The sequence below is a fragment of the Puma concolor genome, chromosome A3, assembly GCF_028749965.1.
Source record: "Puma concolor isolate L17-30 chromosome A3, mPumCon1.1.hap2, whole genome shotgun sequence".
NCBI classification, from domain to species: domain Eukaryota; kingdom Metazoa; phylum Chordata; class Mammalia; order Carnivora; family Felidae; genus Puma; species Puma concolor.
The window spans coordinates 21552493-21564684 of NC_141669.1; the positions used below are offsets into that span (position 1 = coordinate 21552493).

At 56.0% G+C, this 12192-nt stretch overlaps 1 protein-coding gene across 1 annotated transcript in view; it reads left to right on the forward strand.

The window, feature by feature from the left end:
* Window positions 1-2058: 2058 nt before the first annotated feature.
* Window positions 2059-12192, forward strand: part of KCNK3 (potassium two pore domain channel subfamily K member 3) — a 37705-nt gene continuing 27571 nt past the window's right edge. Inside the window, exon 1 of the mRNA XM_086700192.1 lies at window positions 2059-2500. Coding sequence (XP_086556318.1) covers window positions 2218-2500 — 283 coding nt within the window. The 5' untranslated portion in view covers window positions 2059-2217. The remainder of the gene's footprint in view (window positions 2501-12192) is intronic.

Below are 12192 nucleotides of genomic sequence, written 5' to 3' on the forward strand. Positions count from 1 at the left end.
GAAAACCGGGCCTCTTGAGCCTTGCTCATCTAGACTGGCTTTGGGGGAGCTGGCTTCTGGGGTAGTGTGGCCAGGAGGATGGAACCTAGCTTGCACCCTCACCCCTAGGAAGCCAGGAGAAGCAGCTCTTGTCTTCTAGGGAGCCAGAAGATGCCAACGGGGAAGGCCTGAAATGGGCTGAGTAAACGACCAAGGGTGTGGGCCCAGGAAGTTTGTGTCAGATCAATGACTCTGGTATAATTACCTATCCCATTTACAGGTGAAAAAAACCTGAGGGTCCAGGAGTCATTATGGAGAAGAGAATGGGTTTGGAAGGCAGACTGAAGACCCTTCCTGCCGAACAACCTCGGACAATTCTCTGCACTGCCTGTTGCCTCAGTTTCTCTATCTATAAAATGGACATAACCATACCCACCTTTCAGGATGGTGGTAAGACTAGAGCTAATAAATGTAACATGCCTAGCCTGACACACAGCAGATGCTTGATACATACTCTTTGGATGAATGGTTGAAAGAAGCAGTGGGTTGGTGGTCTCCCTCAGAGAAGCATTAAAAGGCTCAACAGTGACAGGTCAGGCCCGGATGTGGGCAGATGGCGCTCCTGCTTCTGGATGGCTGCCTCCTCAACCTACCCTCAGTCAGGGGCCTGGGGCCTCTTCCATCCTGTCTCTCCTCGTGGCCCGTGCCAGGGTCCCGTGAAAGACTCTCTGACCCTCCTTGGCAATGGGATTTGCATTCCAATCATTCTGCTCACTCAGCCCATCCAAGTCTGGAGTTGTTTGAAGCTAAGTAAGGCCTGCGGGATCATCTGCCACGGCACCTCATCGAGGAGATAAGGAAGTGAGACTCTGAGAGGGGCAGTGACGCCTCATCTGAGGTCCCACAGCCTGCGCCTCCTCACCACCACTGCCACCATGTTGACAGAAGAAGAAACTGAGGCATAGGGAGGCCTCCTGGTCTTCAGCAAGCCTGGTCTGGGCTCCAGCTGCCCTATTCTGTTCGGTTGGGATGCCTGATGTTGATGTCCAGTGCTCTCTCTGGCAGCCCATCCCAAGCCTAGGCTGGCCCACTGGTGCAGGACAGGGGCTATGGATGTCTGGACAGCCGGATAACCGCGGTGGGGGGGGAGGGGGGGAGCAGAGGAGGAGAGCCTGGGATTGAGTGCTACTGGCCTAGCCTCCCAGCCTGTGCTTTCTCAGCCAGTTCCAGGAGCCATGCTGACCTGGGAAGGGTCACATTTCATGAGAGCAGGGCTTTCCCTTGGGTGTTGGCCCACCGTGCCCAGGTCCACAGCTGCGCCCTGCTGTTTCTAAGACAGCGGTGGCCCGGTGCAGGGTGGGGGGTGTGGCCTGGGCGGAGGGAAGCTTGGCTGAGTCCCAGTGCTGGCACTAATTCACTGTGTGCCCTTGCTTGTCACTCGACCTCTCTGCGCCTCAGTTTCCTCACCGACATAATAAAGGGCAGGACAGCGAGGCCCAAGGTCCCTTCCAGTTAAAGCATGCTGTGATTTCGGTGGAGGCTGGGGGGTGGGGGTCGCTCTGCCCGGTCCTTTTCCCTTCCTTGCTCTTCTTCTTCCGTCATCAATTTATCTCCAGCTACCCAGGTCTCCCTGTCTCTGTCGCTCTTTCTGTTTCCATCTTTCGCTCTCTGCCTCTCTCGCTCTGTATTTTTCTGCCTACCGCTTCTTTTACTGTGTCTGTGAGTCTACCTCTGGTTTTATCTCCCTATCTGTCACACCCCCCTCTGCCTCTTTTTCCTCTCTTTCTCTGTAGTTAGAGCCGTTTCTCTCTGTGTCTAGTTATCTCTTTCCCTGGGTCTCTCTCCCTCGGTCCTGCCCGGTCTCTCCGCGGCTCTCCCGTTCGCTCCCCCACCCCTCCCCCTCCGCCAGCCCCCCTCCTCCCTCCCTCGGCGCGTCTCCCCAGTCCTTATTTGGCTGGGCGGGAGGGCTGGCGGGAGGAGGCGGCCTGCGGGCGGGGGGCGGGGGGCGGGAGCGGGGCCGGGCGGAGGAGGGCGGTGGGTGGTGCTGAAGGGACAGCTCCGCGGCGGCAGCGGCGGCGGCGTTGGCGGCGGCGGCCCCGGGGCGCGGAGCGGGTGCCCGGCGCGGGGAGAGGCGAGCGCAGCCATGCCCCAGGCCGCCTCCGGGGCAGCAGTAGCGGCGGCCGGGGCCGGGGCGCGGGCCGGGGGCGCCGGGGGGCCGGCGGCGGCTCGGGCGGGACGATGAAGCGGCAGAACGTGCGCACGCTGGCGCTCATCGTGTGCACCTTCACCTACCTGCTGGTGGGCGCCGCGGTCTTCGACGCGCTCGAGTCGGAGCCCGAGATGATCGAGCGGCAGCGGCTGGAGCTGCGGCAGCAGGAGCTGCGGGCGCGCTACAACCTCAGCCAGGGCGGCTACGAGGAGCTCGAGCGCGTCGTGCTGCGCCTCAAGCCGCACAAGGCCGGCGTGCAGTGGCGCTTCGCCGGCTCCTTCTACTTCGCCATCACCGTCATCACCACCATCGGTAACTACTCGCCGACGGGGGGCGGGGACCCGGGGGCTGGGCGCCGTGTCCCGGGGTAGTCCCGAGCCGGCCAGGGCTGGGGGGATCCCCCGGAGAGGGTCTAGGCGCCGAACCCCGCGCTGCCAGAAACCCGAGTTCAGCCTGGCTTGTCTGCTCCGCGGGGACAGGACTCGGGGGAGGCGTCGATTCCTGGCTCCGGACCTGACTCTCTGGCCGGGCCAGCCCTAACTTGTCCCTGCCAGGCTGCGCGAGGGCCTCAAGGGACTCTGAAGTGTGTGAGAGGGGCAGGAACGACCGGCGGAGGCTGGGGAGGAGGGGTGTGGCCGGGCCAGGCCCTGGAGCAGAGAGCTGAGTGTAGAGCGGCGGGGAGCGCGCGACTCCTCCGTGTCCCTGGCAGATGGGCTTCCGCACCTTGGCGTGTCTACACAGGCTAGGGCTCCAGGGAGACGTGTGGATGCAGGTACTCCGGCACTCCGCGGCACTCCCGCCTACTCCGGGCGCCTGAAACAACCCGTAACTGCTTCAGTGAGTGCCGCTTGGAGAGTGTGTGTGTGTGTGTGTGTGTGTGTGTGTGTGTGTGTGCGTGTGTGTGTGTGTGTGTGTGTGTGTCCAGATCCCAGAGTTTGGGCAAAGCCAGCCAGTGCGTTTAATTTTCTTAGGGCAGCAAATCTGATGCTGGAAGCCAGATCCAGCTGTCTGCCTTCTCTGCTGTCCCAGGAAAACAGTCACCTCGCAGGAATGGCCTCAGTTCTCTTCTCCAAACAGCGGTGCAGCAGGCCACACACACACACACCCAGACTCTCTCACAACATAGACACGGGCACATGTACACACAGGTGCACACACAAGCACACACAAGACATACACAGGCACACGTACACACAAAGCACACGAATGGATACCCAGGAAAGGGATCTCCAGAGAGGCCCTTGACGTGCTATTCAAAAGTGTCCAGATAGGAGTAAACACCTTACTCGCTGCCCAGGACTCTGTGATTCCAGCCCAGCTCCATCACTTTTCCCACTATATGACCTTGGGCAAGTCCCTTCTCCTGTCTGGGTTTCAGGCTCACGCCCACACAATCAGGGGTTAGCCGAAATGATCTCAAGCATCCCTCCTAGTCCTGGCATGCTCTCAGACCACCTTCCCCCAAAGCCCATTGGGATGCCTCCAGACCTCCATCCTTCCCATTCCTTCTCCTCTCTCTGGTCCCCCTCCTTGCCTTGGCTGAGCTCCCAGGGGCTCATTGCCACATGGCATAGCCCATGACAAGATGGCAGTGTTTTCCTGGGAGTCCACAGAAGTTGAGGGAGTAAAAGGCAGGACTGGACATTATTCCTGCAGTCTATCCACTTGGGACTGTGTCCCAAGGCTCCACTCCTCTCTGGGGTCCATGGGGAACTCTGCTATATAGTCTCTGCATCCCCCTCCTGGAGTGGATAGGGGTACCTCTGAGTCCTGCTGACAAGGCAGAATAGTCGGACTCAGATCTGCCCCAAAAGAAGCCTCCCCTCCCCACTTCCCTGCTACCTGCCAAGGTTTCAGGAGCAGTGAACAAGCAAGTTAGACCTTCCCCCCATCTCTTCCCCCATGTGGTACCTCTGAGTATGTGTCCCCTTTCTTAGTCCTGTGGTCCCTAGGTCCACAAGTAACTTCCCAACTGACTTTGCCTGCAGCTTCGTTCTCCCATGAAGCGAGCGCCCCTGGACAATGCCGCCAGAAAGAGTCTCCCCAAAGTGCAGCTCTGACCATACCAATACCCTCTCAGAGCCCTCAGTGACTTCCAGCTGCCCGTGGAATCTGGCCCATGCTCTTTATCCCAAATTTTAAGGACCTTCATACCTGGCACCAACTCTATGTCCGACTTCATTTCTCACTTCTTATTGGCATGATTCCTCCACTGCAGCCATGCGGTCTGTCTCCTGAGAACACCTTAAGCGTGCCTGTCTGGCACACCTTTCTCTCGGTCTTCTATTTACCTTGTCCAAGCTAATCTTGCAAGTCAAGCTCAGATCCCACTTCCTCCTTGAAGTCTTCCAGACCATCTCAGTCCACCACTCTAGACAGCTACAGGACTTACTGTCACGACACCCTGGGTGACACAGTGTGGGCTCTCTTGCCCCGTGTGGGCATGGTTATTTACATTTTAGGGGATGTGTTTTGTCTCTTTGACCACATACTGAATTGACCTCCACGTGGGCAGGGCCCTGTGGTTCCCATCTCTGTTCTCCCAGTGCCGCCGGCACAGTACCCTGCCCCACGCGTGAGCACTCAGAGAATGCTATCCATGGGCTTAAGGTGTGCAGAAATGAAAGAGTGTCCTCCTTCCCCTCTATCCCTGCCATTTCCCAAAGTGCCTGTAGTCCTTACCAAGAGAGATGCTAAAAGCTGGGGGTAGAGGCAGACAGAGTGCAGTTCTGGTGATATTTGTTGATATAGTGCTGGGCAAGAGGAAAGACAGCATCAAAGCACCACCCTAGTTCTGTGGGGGCCCCAGAAAGGCACTGCCCACTTCCTGCCCCACCCAGCCATCCCTGGCTTTTTGTCACCTCTCTCTCTGGCTACGCCATCTGGCTGGAAACAGTCCACAGGGGCTCTGCTCTAAGAAAAGCCTGTCTGGGCTGTGATCAGATGGCTGGAATGGGCCCTATATTAAGCTGATCTTGACCCAAAACTCAAAGGCAACAGCCTCTGTCCACCTGATCCCTCTGGAGACCCACATAGGTCTCTCAAGGCACCAGGACTCACACTGGGATAGAAAAATGACAGAACCTGCCACTTAGTGATCACACTGCACTCCCATCTCACCTCTTGAATCTCAGGAAAGTTGCCAGGGCAGGCATTGTTAGCTCCGTGGCATAGATGAAGACATGGAAGGGAAAGTAGGGGAAGGGACTCCCCCAAAGCCACGCAGCTGGTGAGCAGCAGAGTTAGAGCAAGAAGCTAGGTCTTCTGACTCCAAGCCCAGTGCTCTTTCCCTGCCGGTCTCTTGGCTGCTTCTTCTGCTTCCATATGCTGTGAAGCCTGGAGCCAGCTGAAATTGGCATGGCCAAGACGTGCTCAGTGATGCCAGCTTGCAGGGCGCTCCTGGGCAGCCCTGATTGGTCGAGGGTCGGCAGGGTCTGACTTAGTCATTCACCTGGTTAGTCACAGTCTCCATGAGCTGCAAGGATTCCTCCAGCTCCCTCGTCCCTGGCCTCCCAGCCAGGAAACCCTTCCTTTGTTGTGCCCTAAGTTCATCAAACGCAAATGGAAACTCTTTTCTGGGAAAGCTTAACCTCTCTAGCTGTTGAGTCATTAAACTCCTCCGGGGCCCCAGCCCCATCTATTCATAGCCCAGAGGCTGTCAGAGCTGGAAGGGGACTCAAGATCAGCTCGTGCCACCCCCTCCTCTTACAGATAAGGAACCAGAGAGGTGACAGGAGTCACACAGCCAGAAGTTAGCAAAACCTGACTCCCCGGTCTCTGCTCCTTCCGCTTGTTCAGGATGACTCTTTACTTATTATTATGACTAGGAGCGGTAACAGCAACAATAATAATAGCGGCCACGATTTCTTGTCTACTCTTTGTCGGGCTCTATACCCTCTCATTGGATTCTCTCACCAATCCCTCCAGAGGAGCATTATATGACCCCCACTTTTCAGCAGAGGAACCCAGGGCTCTGTGTGTAGATGACTCACCCATGGCCTTGTGACTTGAAAGTATGGCACCTGCCCAGATTCAGCTGGGCCTCTTTGACTCCCAGGCCCTGGGTTTTCTGCCAGTTCTTTCTCAACTTCGAGAACCCAGTCCAGACCCTTAGATCTTGAGGGCACCGAGGCGACAAGGCTTGTCTTCTCCCCTGGCAAATCCCTTCCCAGGCGAGTGCCTCTCACTCCAGCGCCCCGCAGCCAGCCTGCTGCTCCCTGCACCCCGGCCGCTGACCAACCCAGACCACGTGGCAGAGCGGTGCCCGGCACCGGGCCCCAGCTGAGACTGCCGCGGGCTCACAGGTGCTGTGCTCCCATGTGGGCCCCTGTAATCCTCGGGGCTCTAAGGCAACGAGAGGCCAGGTGATTGATTAGCTGATGGAGCTGGGGCAGAAAACCTTCTGTTCTGCTCTCTCCTCAGCTTCCGGCCTGTTCTCAGCTGAGCACAGGCTCCCATCACCCACCACGTGGCCTGGGAGTCCTTAGATTGTGAACTCAAGCAGGCAGCTCATGAAGGAACCTGTACTTTTTACATCTTTCCAAGAAGGAGGAAAGTACAGAAGTGACCTGCCACCCTCTACATCCCAGAGTCCTCCGATAAAAGAGTGAAAGGAGACATCAGCAGTCATCCAAACACCCAGAGAGGTGCAGGTACAACCCTGATTAGAATCGAGGTCTTCGGGAGCCCCCACTGAAGTTCCCTCCATCACCCCAGCCTATTCCCCTCACGACCCACCATCTCTCTTAGCACGGAGACCTCTGGTTGCTTATCACTCCACTGTTCCCAGGCCTCTGTTGGCTTGCCGGGGTGGGGTAGAGGGGCAGCCCAGCCTGGACTGGTCCTACCACCCACTTTCAATCAGCAATTCCCTCCTCCCTGCCCACAGGCCACCCCTCTGCCTTTTCTGTGGTGGTGTAGGAAGGTGGGCCAGAGCGCCTGGGTTCGTTTCTCGACCCACCTCTCCACTCACCTCCCCACCCCCCACCACTAGTTATGTGATCTTGAGCAAGTTACTTAGTCTCTCTGAGCCTGTTTTGTCATTTACAAAGTGGGGAGAAGAATATCTGCCTCCCGGGATTAAAAGGATAATATAAAGGAATGCCTGGTACAGAGCAGGTACTTAATAAGCAATATCTGCAATGATTAGTGTAATTAACATTATTTTTCATGTATGATTGCTAATACTCCCCACACAGAAGGGAACTGCTTGGTTTCCCAAGGATTACCAAGACCACACCCACCTCTGCTCCCTCCTAACAGGTAGGGGACAGGGGGTTGGGGACCAGAGGCTGCCACATCCTTCCTTCCCTTTATTCTCCTGATCCCACTCTCCCAGCCCAGGCTTTCCAGATCCTCACCCATGACTGGAGTCCACCTGACATCCAGGCTCAGAGGCAATGCTCCCTCCTTTGAGCAGGCAGACCCTGGCAGAAAACCAGCCAAGGACAGTGAGGCACACAGTAGTAGGAGAACCTGCCCTGGACTGGAGCGAGGAAGCAGAAGTTCAGCTCCACTTAGCCCAGCTGCTGATCCTCTGTGACCATCAGTTTCCTCATCTACAAAGAGGGTGTATTTGACCAGAGGTCCTTCTGACTGTCATGCCTCCTACCTAAGTGTCCCATTCCCACCCATCACGGTTGGGGGACTGGAGACACGGAGGGAGTGGGGGCAAGAATAGGACGGAAATAGAAGACACACGCCTGGCCACAGTGGGGACAGGACAAACACAATAACTATTTTCAAAGAAAACATAAACAAGCACAGATGAGTGTAGTGCAAATCACCACCATAAACAGCTTTCAGCTGGCAGCACAAACGGTGAATCTGCGAGTCAATTTTGTAATAAAAAAAAAACGTAAAATGATTTCCCTGCAGCCAGCCAGCCAGCAGCAAGGGAAAAGACCCAGGTTCTGACGGAGATCATTATCAGAGACCCAGATGGGCACTCCCTCACCCCCCATCCCTGCCCTGGATGCAGGGAACTGATGTGTGTCCATAACACGTCAGGCAGTGTCTGGGGCACTTGTCACAGCCTGCATTCCCACTGCCGCCCTGAGAGGGCAGGCGTTATCATTCTGTTCCCGGCAAGGAAAGGGAAGCTCAGAGAGGTTCCAAAATTGGCCCGGGACGCTACAAATATAAAATGATAGTGCCAGGGCTCACTCCCAGGGCCGTAGGGAGAATCTTTTCACAGAGCCATGCAGCTCCCCGCCCCCCAGCACCCCCGCCCCTGGAACGTCTGCTGCCCCTTCTGTACGCACGTCACAAATGATGTAGGATGGGTGCCAGGGTCCAGCTGTGGCCTCAGCTTCAGGATCTCTAGCCCTCAAGAGTATTTAGCCCAGAGAGAAATCAGAATTTTAGCTCCAACCCTCTTATTTTACAGGGTGGAAACTAAAATTCAGATGGGAGAAGGGGCATGGTCAAGGCTGCAGTTATTGTCAGAGCTGGCCTTGGAGCCTCCCTTGGTGTTCTTGCCCCCCTCCCACCCCCCACCCCCCGTAGGCTCTTAAATAAAAGGGCAAGCTGCCAGCCAGCCTGCTCTGCTTGCCCTGGGTCTCCTCCTGACCCGCCTGTTAGCCTCTGGCCATCAGACAGCCACATGACAAATGCCTTTCTAGGCTGTTGTCGCCGTGGAGAGAGCAGTCAAGGGTCCCAGTGATGCCGCTGCCTCCCCACTTGTCCACAATTCCTCGTTGTGGACAACTGCGTTGTCCCGAAACTGAGGTCCCAGGCAGCTCCCGGAGACGCATCCCGCACCCTCACCTGGAGCCACCCCACCCCAGGCTACTGCCACAAGTCACACCTTCCCCTTCCCCTTGTCCAGAGCTGGCCTCCGCTGCCATCTAGAGCAAACAGCTCCAGTCCTCCTGGTCCTGTGGCCTCCTGGGATCCCTGTCAGGCGGGGGCCCACCTCCCACCCTCCACCCCCACAAAAACTGCCTCCTCACTGTCCCTGATTCCCAGTGACACACAAGGACTCCTTAGTGAGGGGACACACGGCTGCTGGCAATTCAAAGCAGGAGCCAGGCCTGGGAGCTAGAAACGGGGTTCTTTCTCTCTCCTTAGACAAATCCTTCCAGCTCTCTCTCGCTTCTGCTGCCCCTGAACTCACAGGAGGAGCAGACACTTCCCTGGTGTGCCTCAGTCTTCCCATCTCTACAGAAGAGATGTTCCGCAGGGGAACTAAAGAAGCCCTGCTCAGCAATGTGGAGCCACTAATGGTTTGCAAACACCGCTGTGTAGGGAAAGACCTGGTTGATTTTATTTAAACGCAGAATCTGAACCAGTAGGTCTGGAGCGGGGGCCTGAGATTCTGCATTTAGAAATGCAGAAACCCCCAGGGGACACTGATGCTGTTAATTCATTGTCCGCACTTTGAGCAGCAAGGACCTAAACAACCTGGAGACCTGGGAGTAGACATGAGGTGTAGACTGTGGTTTTAAGGACGAGAGTGTGTAGAACTGGAAAAATCCCTAGATATCTGGTTGTGGAGCATCAGAGCCAATGGCCTCAGAGCCGGTGGATCCCTACTCTGAGGCCGGAGCGGGGCTGCGGCTTGCCCCGCAGGACAGGAGCCCTCCGTGGAGCCTAGGTGGGGCCCCGAGCTGTGCGGTCACGCAGGTGGGGGAAAGTGAGGAGAGTGAAGAAGGGCTTGTCCCCCTGGGAAAGCCTGAAAACAAGTGTCTGCTGTCCTCAGCTCATCCACCTGGGAAGCTCCTTAGATCCATGGACAATGGGTGCCCTGGAGATTAAATGACCAAGTGGGAAACTGGCTTCTCCCTCATGGAGACTACCCATAGTCCCAACGGGCGGTGCAGCCTCCAGTCCCCATTAGAAGACGAGGTTTGGGAGCATTTCTTCTTTTAAGAACCCCAGCTTCCTGTGGGCTGGGATCCAGACAGCTAGGGCCCACGGAGGTCCCCAGGCCCAAGGTCCTCTGGCTACTAGATACACTGACTCTGCCGTAAGCGACAGTGTGGAATGCAGCTGGCAGGTGAAGGCCAAACTTTTAAGAGAGACATCAACAACCTAGGAAACAGTCAGAGCAAGGGAAGAGCATGTCAAATGAGGTACACTTGATGGGGACAGGCGTGGAAAGCATGCATGCTGCCTTCAAATATTTGCTGGGCTATTGCAAGATTAAAGACCCGACCTCAGGCTGCTTGGGCCCAAGGGGTTGAACCAGCACCAGGGGGTAGAATCCATAGAAAGACTTGATTAAGTCCAATCTAAGGAGAACTTGCTAAAGTTGCAGCTGACCAAAGATGGACTGTGCTGCCTCGAGAGGCGGTGAGCTCCCCATCACAGGAAGCATACAAGAAGACACTGGATGGGCAAGCTGCAGAGGATGCCTGTATCAGTCAGGGTTCAATCAGAACCAGTAGAAGAGATATATTACAGGGAATTGGCTTCCATGACGGTTGTGGCTAGAGTAGACCATCAGGACAGACAAGCTGGAAGTCTTTCCAGCAGCAACCCTAGATTAGTGTTTGATTAATACCTAAGGCAAGTAGATACATTAAAAAGATCACTGGGGACTAAAATAAATGGCTTTTAAAATTCTTCCCGACCTTGAGATGCTCTGATTTCTTGATCTTTAAGGGGGCAGCCTGGAGAGCCCAAGTACCCAAAGTGGACTCAGCCGTGTCCTGGGGGCCCCCAGGGCCTCCGGATCACCTTCCAAATGGAACTGTCTTTAGCCTTCATTTCAGTTCAGTTTACCAAAAATCACTGAGGTCTCCTGAGTGCTAGGCATGGTACTTGCCACCAAAAGAATAGAAAACTAAGACCCAGCTCCTGCCCCAAGGAGCCTCTGGTCCAGTGGCATCCTGAAACCACAAGTTGAATGTTATCTATGCTAAATCCTAGTAAAGTGACTCAAAACAGGGATCTGAGAAGGCTTCCTGGAGCAGGTAGCACTTGAGGGAGCTTGAATGAGGAGTGAGGACTCTAGTAGGTGACGATGGGCAGTGAGAACTTTCTGGATGAGGCAACATGAGACAGTCTGAGGGGCATGAATGTACCCAAGGAAAGTAGCAAGGGCAGATCCTAGAGGGGTAACTTCTGGACTCTGGTGGGTGGACTTGATTAAACCACTGGGTGCCCCATGACCCTGGATGAACCAGTGGATCACCTTAATTGAATAGTAGGTACCTCCTTGACCTTGGTTGAACCCGAGGGTGCCCCAAAACACAGCTGAACAAGTGGGTGCCCCCAGGATTCCAGTTGAACCACAGGGTGATGAACCTGAATCCCGACTGTCTCCCTTCACCCTCGCCCTGGTCACCCAGCAGACCTCAGCCCCCAGGGAAGTCCCTCCCTCCTGTCACCACACTTCCTTTTCTGGGCCACAAGGCCACTCGGGAGTCCAGACCAAATCCAGTTTTATGGATGGTATGCAGGAGCCCCAGGGCAGCACTGAACTGAAGGAGATGATACTGTCACACAACACTGTGTGGACATCTTCTGCATGGACAGCCCCAGACCCCAGCTCTCAGACCCCTTCACTCTCCTTGAGACTTCACAGCTTGGCATGGACTCAGTGTCCCTCTTCAGGAATGTGTAGGGCCTCTCCCGACCACAGCCCCAGTGCAGAAATAACCATCTCAGAAACATCCAGAGAGGCACATTCCAGCCCTCCAGCCACAGGACCATCTGGGGGGCTCTCTCCAGTGACCCAACTGTCAGGCCCCAGTGGAGCAGCCGAGAGAGAGAGAGAGAGAGAGAGAGAGAGAGAGAGAGAGAGAGAAAGATACCAGACTCCCATACAGGAAGCAGCTCTCTCCTCTGGGATGGATCCAGTCCTCCTCCTAATGTAGAAGGGCTCCCTGGGACCTTGGGGGCAAGCGGGGGTACAGGCAGTCGCAGGCAGGAGGAAGCCTCCGATTGATGCACCAGGGGGGTCTGCCCTGGGCCGTTCCGTCCTGATCTTAGACCTGATGAGAAGCAGCCACTCCCCACAGAGCCTGCCTCAGTTTCCACGGTTAGGAACCAAAGCT